Source organism: Struthio camelus, chromosome 1, assembly GCF_040807025.1.
Source record: "Struthio camelus isolate bStrCam1 chromosome 1, bStrCam1.hap1, whole genome shotgun sequence".
Taxonomy (NCBI): domain Eukaryota; kingdom Metazoa; phylum Chordata; class Aves; order Struthioniformes; family Struthionidae; genus Struthio; species Struthio camelus.
The window spans coordinates 8,759,849-8,779,148 of NC_090942.1; the positions used below are offsets into that span (position 1 = coordinate 8,759,849).

At 48.7% G+C, this 19,300-nt stretch overlaps 2 protein-coding genes across 3 annotated transcripts in view; one reads left to right on the plus strand and one right to left on the minus strand.

Annotated features, from left to right (window-relative positions):
- Positions 1-6,500: 6,500 nt before the first annotated feature.
- Positions 6,501-17,608, plus strand: TMEM243 (transmembrane protein 243). The gene is made up of 4 exons (XM_068919305.1): positions 6,501-6,686; positions 14,652-14,702; positions 16,062-16,166; positions 16,939-17,608. Exons 1-4 carry the CDS (start codon positions 6,609-6,611, stop codon positions 17,059-17,061), a joined length of 357 nt encoding a protein of 118 aa, XP_068775406.1. The 5' UTR covers positions 6,501-6,608; the 3' UTR covers positions 17,062-17,608.
- Positions 17,427-19,300, minus strand: part of DMTF1 (cyclin D binding myb like transcription factor 1) — a 30,786-nt gene continuing 28,912 nt past the window's right edge. For both annotated transcript variants that reach the window (XM_068919132.1, XM_068919210.1), the window contains one exon: positions 17,427-18,804. In XM_068919132.1, coding sequence (XP_068775233.1) covers positions 18,695-18,804 — 110 coding nt within the window. In that variant the 3' untranslated portion in view covers positions 17,427-18,694. The remainder of the gene's footprint in view (positions 18,805-19,300) is intronic.

Sequence of the window (19,300 nt, forward strand, 5' to 3'; positions counted from 1 at the left end):
CTCCTATGGACAGAGATGAACTATAATTCCTTCAGGAACAATAGAGTGGAATCTCAGTGCCACAATCATCTCATCCTTTTTTTTTTTTTTTTCCTTCCAGAGCATTTCCTCAGTTTGGCAGTAGTTTGGTGATTTGTTAGGACAGAGATGAGTTTAACGTCCATTGTCGTGAGGTGTATTTGTTCATCAGGTTCCCTTTGGACTTAAACAAGAAGGGGAAAATAGTACCTGGGGCCTCCAGGAATTTCTGGTTGCTAAAGCTTTGTTAGAAAGCTCAAATGAAAGCCTTTTCCTTTTGGAAAAAGCATGCCAAGTAGACTACCCAGAGAGCCATGGTGCTGGGAGCTGAAGGCTGATTTAATGGTGCCAAACCAATTATCAGGCTGTAATCATTACAGGCAACACTGAGAAGCTGCAAATGCTATGGGGAAGGAAGTAGGAGAGCAGTGGCTGCTGTTGTTGGAGCTGGAATGGAGATAAATTGCAGCACTAGAAAACCAGTGCTAAAAGAGAGGTACAAGATAAATTGATGCATTAGAAACCCCAGCACATTATATCACTTGAAAGGACGTGCAGAACAACAGGGAGCTGTGTCAGTGCAAAGCTACAGACAGTACTGTCCGTGCAGATGAGTTACGGACCTCCACCTTGGGACTCCACCATCTAGCTAGCTGATGAACTATGGAGGCAGTGGCATCTATGACAATGATGGGATATAGCCTTGGGCTATATTAAAATTTTCGTATATGTGCTGAGTTAAATCTTCATCCAGAGTAACTGAAAAGACACTTGCTGGCCTTTAGAATAAATAAAATATTAGACAGGAGACTATATATTTTCTTATGAATCTATGGTGCTGATGTTCCAAAGCTCTTTGCAATTTATGAGTTAAAACTACTACCTGGAAACAATGCCAGAACTATTTTTCAGAAAGGAGAGCTCAAGCTTAGTATGTAAACCTGGGAACTGCTTCAACACTTGAACGCAGCCAGTTTTGATAAAAGTGTACTAATCAAGAACAAGGGAAACTGAATCTAACCTGATCAGAACAAACCTGTGTGATGTTAAACCATCTAAGATTTCTTTATAAACTATATTGTCCATAAAAAGCAGGTAGATTTGTATTTATGATCATAAGAGCTCATCTGATTTTCTCTGAAGATTATTTATTTTAAATTGTAGAAAGTGGTGAGTCAGTGCTATGGAGCATCAAACTTGTGGCAGTAATGAAAGCTCTTGTGTCGAACCTGATGCATGTGAGCAGCTTGTCTTTATTCTCAGACAATATCGCTTGATTCAGATTTTGCAAAGAACATTGGGATGGGAAAGAGAACAAATTGCTAAGCAAATGTGGAAAGTCATGTTATCACTTATTGAATTGTATTGGGTAGTAAGGATGGTTGGATCCCTTCCACTTTGAAAAGAAGAGTCTTCTGTCAGAAGACTGAACCAACAGCTCTGTTGTGTGACTTGGCCCACTGGTTAGCGTCAGTGGAGACACAGTGTGCTGATACCCTGCGCATCCCCGTTGCTCTACACATCACTGCCCAACCAAGACAGCATATCCATTTGGAAGATTTATGGCAGTTGTGTTGAGGGTGAGACAGGCCTTTTGAGCACTAACATAAACGTTAAGGTAGGGAGGTCTTTAACCACATGTGCCAGGACTAGAGTCATGGTCTCGTTTTCCAAGGGCGATTTCAAAAGTCGGACAAACTCTGAAATAGGAGCTCAGTGGACAGCATGGAGATAAAACCAAAAACACACCAAATCCTGCACTCTTATTCATGTACTGCGTGTAAGTCCTCTTGATGTCAAGCAGGGTTTGTTCTTTGAGCTCTGACTGCAGGAAAGGGACCAAAGCAATTGCATTAAACTGCAGTAGATGGAATAGTATCTGCCACCACAGCTCTGCCTGAAAGCCGGCTCTCCTTTGACCGACTGAAATCTTCCAGTTTGAACAGGATACTACAGGTGCACCATTCATACCTATTTGTTCTTGTGCCAACACAAAACATCTCATTCCCTAGCATTCACCACTTCACACGTCGCATATAAAAACAGCAGTATCCCTTCTCGGCCTCACTTTTGCAATGCTGACCAAGCCAAGCGCTTCAGCCTTCTCTTGTAAGACAGGCCTTGCCTTGTCCTGGTCATCCTACCAGCCTCTCAACCTATTTCAGAACAAAACAGTCTATTCTGAACCTGAGTGACCAGAACAATGTATTCCAGATGGGATCTCACTGATAACTTGTAGAGTGGCAGCAATTCTTCCTTTTCTCCTGTGAAAAGTCCTCACTGCGAATCATATTTGCGTCTGCCTTTGTTATATCCTATTGGCTTATGAATATCCTATGACTGACCCTCAAAGCTTCCCCCTCCTTTCCAGTTTCTACCAGAGGAATTTGCTGCTTAGGGCAGGAATTCCTTTTAGTCTCTATGTGTGTGATGGGTCTTGATATCCATGTGTTGATCTGTCTACTGTTATCACATTATAGTCTTAAATGAATAACTTCTCAAAAAAAATCTTTAGGCTCTTAACTTATTTTTTCCCTTCCCTGGTGACTATTGCTACAAAGAGTCACTCAATACTAACCTCCAAAGGAATTCACTGACATCATGCACTGAAAGAGAGAAAGAAACTTGTGAATTGGACCGTGTGTAGAAACCAGCAGCCTCACTCTCAGATACTTTTCCGCTGTGCCACATCGTCGCTCAGAAGAAGCAGACCGGCTCCCACAGGACCTCTCTTACCGAATGATCTAAATGTGAGTTCTGTTGAGCAGGAGGACACAGCAAAATGAAATTCATCATTTGCTGAACAAGTGTTGTCATCCACTGAAAGAGACACACAATTTATCGAATCATTTGTATCATGAAACCAGACACTTGGCTGAGCCAACCGCCATATCAGCTATGTCGTCTATTGAGCCTAATACATTAGTGGCTCGATCAGATCCTCATTCATCAGGCCTGAGTTGCTGCCTACTAATTGAATGTGTCACTTAGTAAAGCATTTTGATATCCAATCAAGTGGTCCAGGTGGGGAGTGCAGAGGGAAGTTAAGTGAGGGCATTCAGAACTGAGATATTACAGCAAACCATGGGCTGCCTAACTCCTCTGTTCTGATCTCAGCACGGATGCCTGAACATTTGGGTTGTCCTCTTCAAGCTGCTGTTTGGGTCAGTCATGGCCCATGCTGTCCTTACCATGTTTTGGTTTTTACCATCGTGGCTTTCTCCGATCTCGTGGCCCATGGCAGCGTTTCCAAGAAGTGCTTTTGCAGTGGGCGTGGGACCACAGGCAGGGATAAATTCCTCTCTTCTTACTCCTAATCAATCTAAAAAGTATCTTGAATACCAGAATCCTAGAGCTTCAGGTGCTGGAGACACTGATGAGAAGTAAGGGAGGAAGCAATAAAGTAGGAGCTTTTGTCGGTTTGTGTCCTAAAGAAGCTGAAGCACAGCTTAGCAGCTCAGCCAGAACTGTAAAAGGGTTGTAAACTGAACTACACAAGTGAAACCACTGGCGAAACAACAGGTAAATGGTTTCATTAGTCTGATAAAACTCAAATACTGCAGAGTGTATTTTTGAGTGCCATTGACTGGCATCTTCACCTTATCTATTAACTATCTATATACGCTATATTTGTTCAAGTATCAGTGTGCATTTTTCCTCACCTTTTCCCTCTGTTTTGCACCTATTCTTAATTATTTGTAATTAGTATTTTGTTCTTGAAGGAGGTTGTGCCCATTTGTCACTTTGAGCCATATCTCGAAGCATAAATACAGTACATGGCCAAGGGCACTCACGCAATAGCTCTCCTCCAACAGTGCAGCGCTTCCCTGGGTCAAGCCAGACCATATGCAACTCTCCATGTTTCCTGCAAGCTGCCATGCACCCTTCTCATCAGTTTTTTAGTTGGAAGCAAGGTAACTCTTCAGATCAGCTCCTTCAACTCTGGAGACCATTGGCGCTCTTGGGTAACGGAGAAGAAGGGTTTGAAGGTGTTCTAGAGGTGACCGGGGAGCTCAGCAGTGCTCCCAAGTTTGAGTTTTCTCAATTTCTCCAGCTCTTAGATACCTGGAGGAGGTCTCCGTGCTTCTGAACGCAATGCCCTCACATTGTGTGTGTCGGGCCTCGGAGGCGCTCACAGGCCCCACTTCAGCCCAACCCCGGGGCCATTAGTCCCTGTCTCACAACGCCGCAGCAGGGCTGGGCTCCAGCCCTGCCACGGCCCTGCGCCTGCCCAAGGCCGGTGATCCGTATCCCCACCCAAGCTTTTTGGATGTGGACCATGTGTAGAAGTAGCCTGCAGTGTTAATAAGAAGCTGTGCTAGCCAGCGGGTTCAGCAGCACCTTGCAGAGCCGTGCTGCCTGCACAATGTGGAGATTCAGGCAAGGCACAGAAGCAAAAATGGTCATTGAAGAAGGGGCCTCTTGCAAAGCATGTTTGAATGTAAATACTCTGAAATCAGCTTCAAACACACAACAGATGGACCCAAAGTAAGGAAAAGTGTCGTCGTTGTTTCATTGCCAAACTTCCAAGAGTTTTATTTCCCGGCAATGAAATTGCAGAGTATTTTGTTTTGGGGGCGGGGGGAGAGGTTGGCTGTTAGCCCCTCAAATATTGGCTCCTTATCTGTAGGCCAGACCCTGTGGCCTGACTGGACTATGCAATTTGGTGCATAACCAAAATCACACGGCCCCAGGGACAGCTTTGTGTTTTCTTCTGGGTCTCGGATTGTGCTGTGCAGCAGTGGTAATGTGTATTAGATGTCAGATGGCTGCATCGACCTCTTGCACAGCAGGAAAGGAACAAAGCAGCTGCAGAACAAGGAGAAAGGGGGGGAAAACCCTGCCATCAGGTCTCTAAGTGCATGCTTGCAGCACAGACTCAGCTCAGTCTAGGCAGAGCCAGAGACAGCTGGGGATTACATCCAAGTGCTTCATAACGACTGTAAAACTAATATTTCTGTAGAGCTATACTAACTCCAGAGCACTTGTGCGTCAGTAAGTCACACTTTTCTCCGCATGGGAATTTTTTGAGTGGATCAAAAGCACCTGAAGATTGTCTCCACTGAGTCTCAAAACCCTTCTTCACCAAACAGGGAGCGTGCGAGCAAACGCCGCAGCGGCACAGGAGGCGTTTACGACTTTCCTCCCAGTACTTTGGCTCAGGAAAAAAAGTCAAGCTCAGAGAAAGCCTTGCTTGAACTTAGTTTCTTTTATCTTTGAAGTGGCAGTGCTTTGGTCTTCAAACGCGCTGACCACAAGTGGCTGAAGTGGAGCCACCGATCAAACGCGCCGGCAGTCCCGGGTGCCGACCACAGGTCCTGAGTGCCAGCCACGGCTCCTGGGTGCCGACCACGGCCCCTGGGTGCCGACCATGGGTCCTGGGTGCCGACCACGGCCCCTGGGTGCCGACCACGGCTCCTGGGTGCTGACCACGGCCCCTCGGCCGCGTGCTGCAAGAGAGGCGACGTGTGTCACTGGACTGATCAGGCCATCTTTGGCGTTGTGATTGGGGGCTTAAGGTTCGATCTTTGATGACTGGGCTTTTTTCTTCTCTTTTTTTTTTCTTTTCATTTTGTCTATGGAGCTGGCCTTTAAAATCTTTTTCTGCCCAGTACGAAGGAAATATCCATGTTATTGTTACAAATTTCCAGCAATATTTAGTGGAGTCTGCAGGAAACCCCCTGGGAACTTCTGGAGACCCAGGGAGAGAAAGAACAACGGTTTGGAGACAACAGAAGAGCGGTTGAGATGAGAAATAAAATCTCCCCTGTGAGCCACAGCATTCAGTGCCTCTTACTTGTTTTATTTTTTTCCTCCTAAAATGCACTTGGAGAAGTGTTGTAGCCATGGGGGAGGGCGGGGGGATCTAGGGATATCCATGAGGAAATACATTTCACGTGAGCAGTTGATATAGTTGGCCAAAAAAAAAAAAAAAAAGGCCAAAATTTAAACAGGCGTCGCTGCGCGCAAACCCTTCCGCAGCCCTGAAAGAGAAGCAGGCAAGCTTCCGGCCGAATGCAGGTAGGGGATGCTCGGACTGAACGCCGCTTTGTGAATCTGGGGGCGGGGGGGGGGGGGGGGAGAAGAAGAAGAAGAAGAAAAAAAAAAACTTTGGCTAATACAGGCGGCAAAAATATTTTTACTGTCCCAAATCTCCGCCCTCGGCTGATAATCCCCCATGCTGCCTCCCCCCCGGTTTTGCGACCGTAAAATAGGTGACTGGGGGAGACACTGCCGGCATCAAATGTTTAATAATGCTAATGATGATGAGGAGGATGATGATGAAGAAGTTGGGGGCTTTTCCCAAAAGCAGCGGCGGCGGGGAAGGCGCGGGGCCGGCATGAAGTTTTGCAGCCCGCAGCGGGCGCCCCGCGGGGGGGGGGAGAGCGCGGCGGGTTGCGCACAGGCGCGCTGCGCGCCCGGAGGGGCCGCGCGGGGCCGCGCTGCGCTGCGCCGCGGGGCCGGGCGGCGGCGGCGGCGGAGGGGCCGGGCCGGGCCGGGCCGGGCCGGGGGCGCAGCAGGATGAGGGCGCGTCCCCCGCGGGCTCCCCGCCGGCGGCCTGAGCGCCCCCCGCCGCCGCCGCCGCCGCCATGGAGGGCTTCGCCGGGCGCAGCTACGGCACCGGCGCGCTGGACAACCGGCCGCTCTTCGGCGAGACCTCGGCCCGGGTAAGGGCGGCCCCGCGGCGGGTGCGGGTGGTTTTTAGAAAAGGGTTAAAAAAAAAACAAACCAAACAAAAAACACCCCGAAAGGAGGAGGGGGGAGGGGAAAAAAAAAAAAAAAAGGATCCTTAAGAAGAAAAAAAATCTCACCGCCCAAAAGAAAAAACGGCAAAGCCTCCCCCACCCGCAAATAACCCCCCACCTAAATTAAAAAAAAAAAAAGATTCCCCCCCCTCAAAGCCCTCCCCAGAATAATAAGCTCTGCGCCCTCCCCCAATTCCCTGCCAAAATACCACCCTACGCAGAAGGACCCCCAAGCAGTCCCCTCCGGTAAAGGGAATAGAAAGGACCCTGCCTGCAAGCAGAGATACCCCAAATTAAAAGTCGTCCTCCCCCCCCCCCCCCCCGCCCCTGGCCAAACAAACCCAAGTTTTCACCAAATCAAAATAAACATAATCCCCCTTCCCCGAAAAGAAAGGGACCCCCCAACAACAACAACAACAACAACCCCCCCCCCAAGGAAAATTAAAAAGCAGAAACTCCCCCGAAACAATCACACGCCCCCCTCGCCAAACGAAGAGGAAACAAAAAGCCCCCCAAAACCTCCAAAGAACAGAGATGAACCCCCCCCCCACCACCACCTCCCTGGGGCAGCATGATGCACCCCCAGCCATGGGGCCGGGTGGGAGGGAGCGCGGCCGCAGAGCCTGCGCCCCCCTGCACCCCGCTGCGCCCTGCTGCACCCCCCTGCACCTGCTGCACCCCATTGCACCCCCCTGCACCCCCCTGCACCCTGCTGCACCCCATTGCACCCCGCTGCGCCCCGCTGCACCCCCCTGCATCCCCCTGCACCCTGCTGCACCCCGCTGCACCCCTGCCTGGAGCGCGGCTCGGGGCGGCCGCTGCGCAGAGCCGGGAGGGGGCTCCTGCTGTGCCTGCCTTTGTGGCAATATCATTATCGTTATTATTACTATTACATTTTTCTCACGGCGGTGGCCCACGCGCGGCAGTGGCAGCTCCCCAGGTGCCAGTGCCCGAGCGAGCCGGCCGGCTGGCCCCTGCGGTTTCCCCGTGGGAAGCTGGCAGGACTCGCCGGCTCGGCTGGGGAGGGGGCGTTCGCCGCCGGGGCCGGGCAGCCGTCACAGCCGTCACAACAGGGGCCGCGCAGCGTGTTACGGCAGCGAGCCGCTTCCAGCCGGGTAAAGGTGGATATTGTCTTGGTTTTGTCCCTTGGTAGCGCTTCAGAAAGAGTAATGAATATGTATGTGTGTGTATCTGTGTGTGTGTGTGTGTGTGTGTATGTATGTATTTGGGAAGATGCAGGTGGAATTTGACTGAAATAATTCACAAACGTGCGTGAAATTAGTCATCCCGCCTGCCCAAATACTTGGGAATGCTTCAAGGACGATCGTGGTTTTTGTTTCGTCGAAAACTGTAAACCGATATTTCAAAGTTAGCAATGAACGTTAGGAAAAGTGCTTTTTAAAGTATGCCGAGAGCAAAAACGTTTTGGGTTGAGTGAGATGCTGAGGTAGGACCCCAGCACGTCCTGTTGCAGGTTGGTGGTTTGAAAAGCTGATGGGGCTTGGTGTTGCAACGGAGACGGTGCTCGCGCTGTTCCTGGCCAAGATCTGCTCGATGGACTCCCTCTCTAGGAGTGAAAGGAAAAAAAAAAATAGTAGGTAGCACTTCCCTGCGTTCAGTGTTTGCTTATCGCTCAGGTTAGAGATGATCTCTGAGGTTTTTCTCATTTAGATGTTAACTCAATGTTTCTGGTTAGTCTTTCTGTAAAAAATGTTGCTGGTATTATGGTGTACAAGCCACCAGCCAAATTTTAGAGGAAAAAAAGAACAATATGGGATATGAGGAGACATCCAGGCTGGGAACGGGATCCCTGTCTAGATGCTTGGGACCTCTCCGAGGACGACAAATGATGGACAAAAGAGATGATGTCGCTACTTGCTGTTCCAAAACTCTCCTCACAATGTAGGGCTTGGCTGCTTCAGGTGTTGGGAGGACATGCCAGCACATGGAGGCAAAACCCCACGCGTGGCAGTGTCCCCCGGCCCTGCTGTCCCCCCATCAAGAAGCACCTGCCCCGACAGCAAGCTCTGGCTGTGGAGAGAGGTTCGCTGGAGCTCTGCGCTGGGCAGGGTTCCCGGGGGATGGTCCTTGGTCCGATTTTGGGAAGCCTTGTGGAGGATGATGTTCTGGGCGGAAGGACCCCAGTTCTGAAGTGACCAAGGTCGAAAGAGATGGAGAAATGGGGGAGCTCTCTAGTATCCTCTGGTGTTTCTGAAGGTCCTGTCTGTGTAATTTATTGCTCATTGTCGCTAACGCGGACCAGGAGGACCTGTGTCCAAGCAGAAGAGTGCATCCTGAGTAATACCTGGAGGTAGCCTCCATGTCATTCCTAGAGCTATCTAACTCTTTTCCATGCAGTGCCTTTAAGACAGGAGAGACAGGAGAGGTCTCCAGTTGTACTTAATCACACAAGTCACATGGAAGGTGCTGGGCATCTTACCCACAGCTGAAAGTGATTGCCACTTTTCCAGGTAGGGAGCTGAGCTGCTGCCAGAACTGCTGGGGATTTTGCAGGGGAATCGAGCGCTTGCAGTAGGCTGCTGTGTCCGCTCCGTCCTTCCCTGGTGCAGAGATGTCTGTCGTTACTCTCACTCGACTGGGTGACCTCTCCCTGCTGAGCCATGGCAGCAGTACCAGCAGGGTGATGTTCACAGACCAGCAGGTCTCTAGGGAGACGTGAGTGTCTGTACGCAGGTGTCCTCTTCTCCTAAGGAGAGTTGGAGTCCAGGCAACCATGCCATCTGGTAGAAGACTCTGCTTTTACATATCTGCAAGGGATGGCCAAGGCAAAGCAGAGAGAGTCCTTCCTGCTCAGCATAAGCTGCATGGAAGAGCACAAGGCTGCAGTGGAACACAAGAACAAAACCGATGTGGTGTCTGCTGGCTGCTTCGTGCGGCTCTGCTTCCTCTCGCTGAGACTGTGTCCTGTGTAGTTGCTTTCTGCAACCTATGGTTTCCCCAGGTGGCTGGACCAGAGTGCAACCTTCGGTGCCAATTCATCAGGATCTACTGGGGAGAAAGTTCTTAAGCCCAAAATACATGGCTAGAGACTGGAGATGGACGTAGAGAGAGAGGAGCTGCAAAGGAGGTTTTGGCTGATCTAATAGGCAACTGTCCTGGCATCTTGCTAGCTTAACTACTTGGTCTCCCTTTATTTATAAGAAAAATTTTAAGAAGAGTTGGAAGAAAGATGCCCAACAGCTTTGCAGGCAGGTATCTTGCAAGAATGTATAGTGGTGTTGTTAGAAATTTTGGTAAGTGGGTGATGGAGGCTGGTGTCTTGAGTTGGTCTGGTCTGGAGCTGCCTTTCGATGCTGAATGGGAGGGCCCTAGGGAAGGGGGGATAGCTGGCTTTGAAATGAAGATACGAGGCTTTTCTTCTTTCTTTTTTTTTTTTTTTTTCCCCTCCCCTGAGGTAGCAGAGAAAGGAAATGCAGTAGAGGGATGCATAAGCACAGTGACATGGTCAGTGCGAGCAGCTTGGAAAGGGACCTTGGCAGGGGGATTTTGCATAGAAATGGATGGGTCAGATGGCTTTTATCAGAGCTAGGGAGATGGATGCTGCTCCATGGCAACATGAGAGGGTCAGAGCTGCAACAGGGGCGTTTTTGGGCTAGCTAGTTGGGTAGGAAGGATGATCTCCTGGAGATCTTACGGAGAAGGAAGTTCGGGAAGTTTAGACATAGATGGGCCAAGCCTAACTGTTCAGCCAGAGCCCTCTTTTTTGTGTGCCTTTCTAGGTCCTGTAGCAAAAATGATATAGCTACTTCAAGAGGGAGAAAAAGGACTTCCCTCTGCCTCGTGCTTTCTCCCCTGCCACCTTGTATTTTTTCCTTCTACTGCTCCGGTGGGCTCCAAGGACTTGTGTCTCAAAGACATGCCGTTCCCTGTTCCCTGCCAGCTTGGACTGGGCTGTGGTGGGGGGTGTCTGTGTATTGCAGTACAGCCCCTATCAATGCAAAGAGATGTAAATTCAGCCTTGGTTACTATGGATGCAATGCTGGAAACAACTGGGTGTGAGACAATGCAAAACGAAAGCACCAGTGATAATGTGACACATAGGAGACAAAGCATCACAGATGCGAAATTTCTCAAGAAAGCCAAGTGAAAAGTAGAAACCGCTTGGATTCGCCCATGACAAGGGCATTTAAATATAGCCGGGTGGGTGTTAATTACTGTAATCTGAAAGCAAAATGCAATAAAAAGAGTGGCTGAGTGCAAGATGGGAGTGAAGAACCATTGAGGACATAGCAGGAATTCCTCTTGTTTTGCAGCTGGGATCCTGGCCAGGGAGGCCATGCACATGGCTCCTCCAGTGTATAACACATATGCATACACATGCCATTGTCCATGTCCATGTCGTTCCATGTAGTATAATCTGGCAATAAATTAATATATCCCCTATGACTGCAACGGCCTGGGGTCTCACTGTGATTGCTGCTGGTGTGGAATTGCTGGTGTAACATACACAAATGTGCCCTCCATCCTCTCCAGTGCTATAGCGAGAAAACACTGAAGTTATCCACCCGCCGGGGAACCAAGTCTGTCCCCTCCCTCCTGGCCTTGGCTCCTGACCCGAAGCTGCTCGACTTTGGGTTGGCATCGTTCCTGCCGGGTCGCGGCAGCAGCTAGCTTGACGTTGCAGCCGCCTCCGTTGCTTGGTACCTTCTGCAGCTGCGGTCGGAGCGCTTCCCGGGTCGTCTCTGTGGTCACCGAGCGGTTCCTGAGTCGCGCGGCAGAGATTCCTTGCACGCTGGGCTTTTCTGAGCCGGGTGCTGCACCTCTCTGTGGTTGAGTGTAAAGCAGTCGTGTCACTGTCTGGGTCCTCTCCTGGGAGTGCAGACCCGGAGCTGTCCGGGCTCCAACGCTGGTATCACTTCTCCCAACCTCCTGGAGAATAACTCGAAGGATGTAGTGCACTAAGCCGAAGAGGGAAAAAGAGTAAAACTGTCGCTGTCATGTGCAAGGTGCAGTCTATGCTGCAGAAAGTGACAGCATGTGGATACAGTCCTGCCTCGGTTCCCCTGTTGCTCAAGGCAATCTCAACCAGATCCCGAAGGATCTAGGATGGTGCCCAGCTTGGTGCCTTCTCGATCCCATCTCCCTCCCTCAGGAGCAGCTGGAGAGGGGCCTCCCTCACGCAGCAGCCCTGCGTTGCAACCCCGGCGTCTCCAGTTCCTGAACGTCCTTTCCAGCGTGAGACGAGCAGGCAGAAAACCCGTTCCAAAGGGGAGCCGCCACAACACCGAAACGCGGAAATCCTTGGTTGTCTGGCACAGTTCACTGCACCTTAGGGATCCGGGATCTCTGTAAGTGGATCAGGTGCTATTAGACTATATCATGAGTTAGTTTTCATGTGCAAATGGCTTAAGCTGGCACAGGTGACCTTCTAGCAGGGCCTGCTGGTGTGGCAGGCAGGCTTGCAGGCTGAGTTTTTTGTGTGTTTATTTTTCTTCTTTTTTTTTACAATAACAGTTATAATAATAAGGAAACACGAAGTAATCCTTTAGGAAAGCCCTGCCTGAACCAGCTGTGCTGAATCCAAGACATCTCGGTTTGCTGGCCTCTCTCCTTGACCTGGGACCGGCTCTCGAGCGAGGCGCTTTGGGGCGCGCGGCAGCCTGCTGGCAGGGCGCTGCCTATTTCTGCCGTTTTCTTATGTTGCTCATAAGAAACTCTGCTCGTTGCAACCTATTTCTGTGCGTTTTAATGTGGCTGCGAGTTTCTCCCTGGGCGGGATCGCGTTGTCGGGCAGGACGCGGAGGTGAAAGGCTGCGTCAGCCCCAATCCCCTTAGCCGTCTCGGCTGCTGCTTAGGTATTTTTAACCTTTTTAACCTGGGCTAAGCTGCCAGGAGCTGAAGTGTCACCGGGCGCCGGGGAGCGCAGCCTCGGATCAGCGAGCCGAGCCTGGGATTTCAGGATCAGTTGCTCTAAGCTCGAGATCCTGAAATACCTCGTCCTGCTGAGGGTATTTTTGGACCGTTTTGGCAACCGGGGGGTTTAGCCAAGGGGACGCAGCGCGCGGGGAAGGAGGAGCCCTGGGGCTTGCAGCACGCTGGGTACTGGCCCGTTGGCGGGTTGTTTGCTTTAAGCAGCTGATGATTTGGGGGTCCAGGCTGCGTGGGCTCTAGAGGAGTCCGACTCCATCATTTTTTTCCCACAGGACAGTCTTTTTGCTCTCCGACAAATTTGTCGTAGTATCCCAGAATTGTCATCCCCAAATATTTAGTTAATTAGGAGAAACCTAATGATACATGACTTTATTTGCAATATAATCTATCCACATATGATCATGCATCAATCTCTCCCAGCCCCTCTGGGGAGACCGTGCTGTGATTTTATGTTTATTCGTATAGTTTTGTAGGACGCTTGGCTATTTCTGCTTTGCAGCTGGCAGCTCGGCTTCACGTCCCCTTTCTCCTAGCCTGCTCTTCTAACCTTTTCTCCCTGGGGAATGACGAGGAGACAAGTAATCCAGCTGCTGACCCCTTGCTGCCTCTTTCATCACCAAGGAGTGGAGCCCAAATGCAAACTCCCTCCCTAAAACCATCTCAGCCAGGGTCTGCAGGGCAGGAGCCGAACGCAAAGCGTCCTCCTGGGGCTTCCTCAGGTGGGGGCTTCCAAAACGAAAAGCTGCAAGGGGGAAAAGGGTGCGAGTCTGGCGGAGGGCAAGCTGTGTGTCGCTGCACATCTCTTTTGCTCTACCTGTTTTATTTGGGAAGCAAACAATCTCAGGTGTTAAACCCAACTGTTTGCAACGCTGTCCTACTTCAGTGATGGATGTTTAAACTCAGAGCAGCACCATTAAGAGAGGGGTGGGGGCAGATGTCCTAGCAATAACGCGAATATTTTCTTTTTGCCTAAGTCATTTAGTTAGAGGTCCTACAGAAAGTGTTGTTAGGAAGGCCCAAACTCTCAACTGCGCTCCTTATTATAAAGATTTAAAAGTAGACCACTGGTAGGTGGTCTTAAAATGCGCTTATGGTGTGCCAGGTTTGTGCATATGCTTACATGCTGAATAAATATTTGGGTTAAAATAGCCACAGGAGCGTAAAGAAACTCTCTTAAAAGTCACTTGCACGACTACTGGATCCTACTCAGTGCCTTAATTGCGACTATGCTGAGCTTAATCCTTCTGGCTGTGGTTACTGGCCCATGCGGTGCAAGGGGAACGGGTTATTCCAGCTGCCCTCCTGCGCCGCAGCGGTTGTTCCAGCTTTCTTGGGCTTTCGTCCGTGGTCTGGGCACAATTCTCTGCGTTTGGATCCCAAACTAATTCACAGATTGGGGAAAAATCAGACAGGTTACTCGAAAGAAAAGTACTGGCTGGGTCCTGGAAGGCCGTGTTCCTTCTGCGTCCCCGCGTGCCTTGGGGGCAGTGGTGGAGGGTCCTGCTGGGCAGGAGGGGCCCTGGGTTGCTTCCTGCTCTTTTTCCAGAGAGGGCATCTGTACATGGCTCTCAGTGACCGTTTCCCAGGCCCCTCAGTCATGCTGTCATGTATTACAGCCCCCTCCCATCCCTGCTGTGACATGGGCCTTATCTGGCGTGTGATTCTGGTGCCGGGTCAGCGTCTTGAGTGGAGGACACCAAGTGAGACCTCGCTTGCTTAGCCAATTGCAAGCTAACAACCCTGTTGCTGCTGCACAAGAGAGAGACGCAGGTCTGATTTGGCCCATACAGCCTCCCCAAGGTCCGTGGAGGTAGCAGAAGGGAAGCCTGGCTTTGTGGCAGAGCTCAACAAAACTGAAATGCTGCTGCTTGATGAGCACGTGCCTTGGGTGATACAGGTCCTGATTTGTTCAGTCCTGTACATGTTGCAGGTTTGCTTGTCTGTTTTATGGGTTTTTTACAAGGCCTGTGTATAATTCTCTTCTCTCTTCTGCAGGACAGGATCATCAATTTAGTCGTCGGCGGCCTGACATCCTTGCTGCTTGTAGTAAGTATCCCACATCATACCCTGTATTTCTTGTCTCCCTTAGATGACAAAATCAGAGATCCTCCTGTCATGGCACTGCAGAACGTCTACTGACTAAACAGTGTAGTTTGGGGCTCTGGTAGTCACTGGCCTATTTGTCATTTGAAACCCTTTGACAATAGGGGAAGGAGAATACCTTTCTTCAAGCCATTTTATCTTCTTCCGCTTTTTAAGATGTAGCTCTTTACTCTACAATAAAAGGCCCCAAGTCCCTGGGCAGACTGTATTTTCGGCTGAACATAAGACCGAGTGAGATGAGTCCTTTCGACCACTGCTGCTTGTCCTATCCTTGATTTTTTGTGTGGAAATTTTCAATTAAATGCTTATGGCTGGACGCAACACAACCGATCAGGTTTTGCCAATGTAACGTTGTAGGGCTGATTATGCTGCAGGAATGCCAGCAGGTAGGTGAGGACCTGAGCTTAAGTCCATGCTGTACCTAGGTACTGAGACCTTTCCTGGACAAAGTGCCTAAACCCAGGAGAGTTGGTTTGCGTCTCTTTCCCTCTACGTACAGATTTATATATGAGCTTTTCCTAAGTCACTTGTCACTTCATCTCAAACTATACTTTCCCCTAGTTTTAAAGACAAGCCCCACCATCAGGGATGGAGATTTTCAGTTTTGCAGTGCATGGTGGTACCAGCAGCTGCTGAGATCCGCAACCCGGGCATGCGTTAGGGAGAGCAAAGATGGAGGGAATCCTGCCGTCACGTGGCAAGCTTGACTGAAGTGACGCCTTGTACGTGGTCAATGTACACTCCTGTGCCTGCTGCCAAGAACAGCTGGCAACACACACTTCACAGGATTGGCGAGGGAGAGGAATCTATCTTCTGAGTAGTCTTTCATCCTGGATCGTCACTGGCAAGATCTTTGGCATGAAAAATTAAAATAAAAGAATCATTTCTCTTTGGATGGATTAGCATGGCTTTCTGGGTAGTTGGAGAACAGCTGCCAGAAACAAGACTATTTAGCTTGGTAATGAAGCGTTAAGCATTCTTTTTTTCCTGAGTTTTGGCAAAGTCACTTTCCTCTAGAATTTTACGTTTCACTCCACTACTTCATGTTTTGGGAGTTAAATGCCATCCAGTTAATTTGGTGCTGGGTGCCTCTTTCCCTGGCAACTGCTCAGACTGCCCATTTCCTGCCCAGGGCTGCTGGGGCTGTGTGCTGGGCACAGGAGGGGTGGGTGGGTGGGTGTGTGCATGCAGCGCTGTACGCAAGAGCTGTGGCACTCACTTGAGTGGTTGTGGAGGGCCTCTTCTCTTAACAGATCTCAGGGCAGGAGAGATCAAAGCGTTTCTTTTTTTTCCTCCATGCAGGTCACTCTAATCAGTGCTTTTATCTTCCCGCAACTACCTCCAAAACCTGTGAATATATTTTTTGCTTTCTGCATCTCCTTGTGTTGCATTTCTGCTGGCATACTTGTAAGTACCACCACCTCTACCACGCAGTCTTTTGAATGTGTGACTGAATCTGACAGTCTGCCTTATCGCTCTATGGCTTCATGTCAGTAAATTTATTTGAAACACCCTGTTTGTGAAAGTTTGTCCCTGATTTTGCTCACTAGATCTAGTCCTCCCTTTCTTGGAGGCGGAATCATGAGCTGCCATCTCCAAAGAAGTCAACTGCAAATGTGTCTTTGTTTTCCTGGTGTACAGTGTGACCAGGTGCTACTGGAAAAGGCAAATGACCAAAGTGCCTATGAGAGAAATGAAATAGAACAAGTCTCTTGGGGTTGCAAGAAATCCCCACGATTAACACAGGATAGTTTTGAGAATTAGGCAACCAGATAGCAGAGCAATGAGATGGGAAATACAGCAGTGATTCATCCTGCAGAAGACTGGTGGTAGCTCAAAAGACTTGAACTTGAAGTGGTGGGGCAAGCCCAAGCGCTTGCAAAGTCCCTGAGCTATCATGCACAGGGAGATGGAGTGGCAGGAAATAAGAGCAGGTGACAGTTCACCTGGGTACTAGGTTGAGGTGGAGCGGTAAAACACGTTGCTGCAGTCTTGTTGGTATAGTCCACAAGCATGCTAAAAAAACATAGATGGCATGCCTTAATTTTCAAAGGAACTTTGCTGGTTGCTACACCTAATTTCTCCAGTCAGATTAAGCAGGGCTGTTTTATGGGGGGGAGGGGGAAGCTCTAGCAGTTTCTGGCATTTTTAAGTAATGCAAACTTATTCCCTCTTCTAGATCTACTGGTATCGACAAGGAGACCTGGAACCTAAATTCAGGAACTTAATTTACTACATACTATTTTCTATTGTCATGTTATGTATATGTGCCAACCTGTACTTCCATGAAGTGGGTAAATGACTGACATTGCTGGGTATTCCCAATGATGCTACTGTATCAGACTGCTCTCAGCTCGGCCTGAGAAACTTAATGGAAGACGATCAGCCTGAGAGAAAAGCAGCGGGTTGTGCAAGAATAAACCAGTACATGATTTTCATGTAAATGTATATGTAATGTCCCTCTTGTTAGGGAGAATTATTGCCGTAAGACATGACATTCTGCTTTTTTTTGAAGAGCTACTGTTGCACTTAATGAACATTCCAGTTGTACCGATGTTTCAGAATGGCACAAGCTTTTTCATTTTGGAAAAAACTGCATTTTTTTTATTACTGTACAAGTAAACTGCAGCCCTGCAAGGTTCTGTAGCAGTATAAATAAACGGCATCTTACAGTTACATAAGACAAATACTCTTTATTTTGTTTAAACTGAATATACAATTATTTCTGTTCCCTAGGCAACCATTTGAAACTACAACTTATTTTTCACATTAACAAAACCACAGACTGGAAAAGACCAACTCTGATTATGAAGAGCTAATTACAGAAATAAATAAAATAATTTATACATGAGCCTTTAGTTTCTATAGTTTTTTTCTCTTGAACCCTAGCAAACAGGCTGCTCAGCCTAGTGTCTGTTTCAACCCTTGAACGTAGGGATTAATTTTTCCTTTGCCTTAAGCCCCCTACGCCCGAGTTCTCATAGAGCTATATCTCCAAGACCAGGCCACCTCCACAACACCCTCCCCCCCCCTATCTAGCAACTTGCTGCATAATTCACCTCTAGAGAGGTGGCTGGTAGTGTAACGTAAACAGCGAGACAGACAAGTGTTTCCATCTTACTTGCCAAAACCTTCAAAAGTTACAAGCTTTTGGGGGGATGCTGCCGGGTCCTAGTAGCTTCCCTTTCTCACAGACCTTCCCTTTTTATTCCGCTTGCTGTAGTGATGAAACTAAAAAAAAAAAAAAAGTTAGACTTTTCACAACTATTGTTTCTGAACTGTATCCATTGCCAGCAACGGACTCTTCAGGAACAAGCAGAACAGAAAAATCCCATAAGCATCTGTGACTTGAGTCCTATGGTGTAGAAGTACTGATGAACCAGATGAGATGGGAATAGAGACCATTTCTTCATGATGCTGCTCGTGCTCCCTGAAGTCTTTGATGGAATACATTTCTTCCTGAAATGTAACAGTCCCTTACTCCATACGTTACAAGAGTCAGTAAGTGCAGAAATCCTCACCCATTCTTCATGAAACATGTGCAAACTAATTCTTGCTGCGGCACTAAGAGGCTACGGTCCACAATCCTTGGCTTCTGTCCAGTTTTCAAGATAGGCAGTTCAGCACACTAGTAACAAAGTCTGATCAAAAGTTGACCATGTGGCTCCTAGCAGTAAGCACTGCAACAGAGATTCTTTGAAACACGGAAACGCCTTGGCTGAAAAGTAGTAAACCGGGCGTCAGTTGGCTGCTCTGTAACCCTTTCCAAGTGAGGTAAATAGCCTGAGCAGAAAAAGTGCGCTGTAGTCATTTCAAATGGTAAATCTTTGTTTAAGGACATGGACTGACTGCTTTCTTTGGAAACGTGGCACAAGGTTGTTACTAATTCACAATGAGAGCACGGTCAATAGAAAAATGGACATAATTACTGTTTCTCAGTGGCAGCTCACTAAATCCTCAACATCCTTTGAATCCTCCGAGTCAGGACTGCCCAATGATGAACCAATAATGTGCGACCCATCTCCATGATGCTGTAGGATGGGATCTGCCAAGAGATGCAGTACATTAGAACTCCTTATTTATTGTGCCGTTGAAATAATATTCTGTCCTTGAAACAGATTCCGTCCCGTTGAAACAAATTTCTGTCTTTTGACAAGACAGAAAACGCCGTCTGAGCTTTGAACCAATTTTAAGCCACGTTACACGAGCTAGTCAGTTCTCAATTATCAGTTTCAAGATAAGCCTTGAGTAATATATAGATGCAACCAGCGTGATTTAAATTTGGATCCAGCAGGTCTTACTAGCTAGGGCTCAATGCTGACCCTCAGATAGCTCTGCAGTGAGATCCTTCCTCCACAAAGGAATATTTATTTAGGTGCATCACTGGAAGAATACATCTGTGCTGCTTCCAAGGCTGGGCTGGCTCTTGGCATTTGGGAAGTGTTGCACAAGCTAACAAACCTTTCCAGATGAGTGCTGTGCAAACACCTCCCCCAGGAAAACCCAGCCCTTCATCTAAGATAACAAGCAATCAGTTGCAC

Coding starts and splice junctions, on each gene's coding strand:
- TMEM243 (XM_068919305.1), top strand. CDS start 6,609: ATGGAGGGCTTCGCCGGGCGCAGCTACGGCACCGGCGCGCTGGACAAC. Junction 6,687..14,651: donor TCGGCGAGACCTCGGCCCGG/GTAAGGGCGGCC, acceptor TCTCTTCTGCAG/GACAGGATCATCAATTTAGT. Junction 16,167..16,938: donor GCATTTCTGCTGGCATACTT/GTAAGTACCACC, acceptor TCCCTCTTCTAG/ATCTACTGGTATCGACAAGG.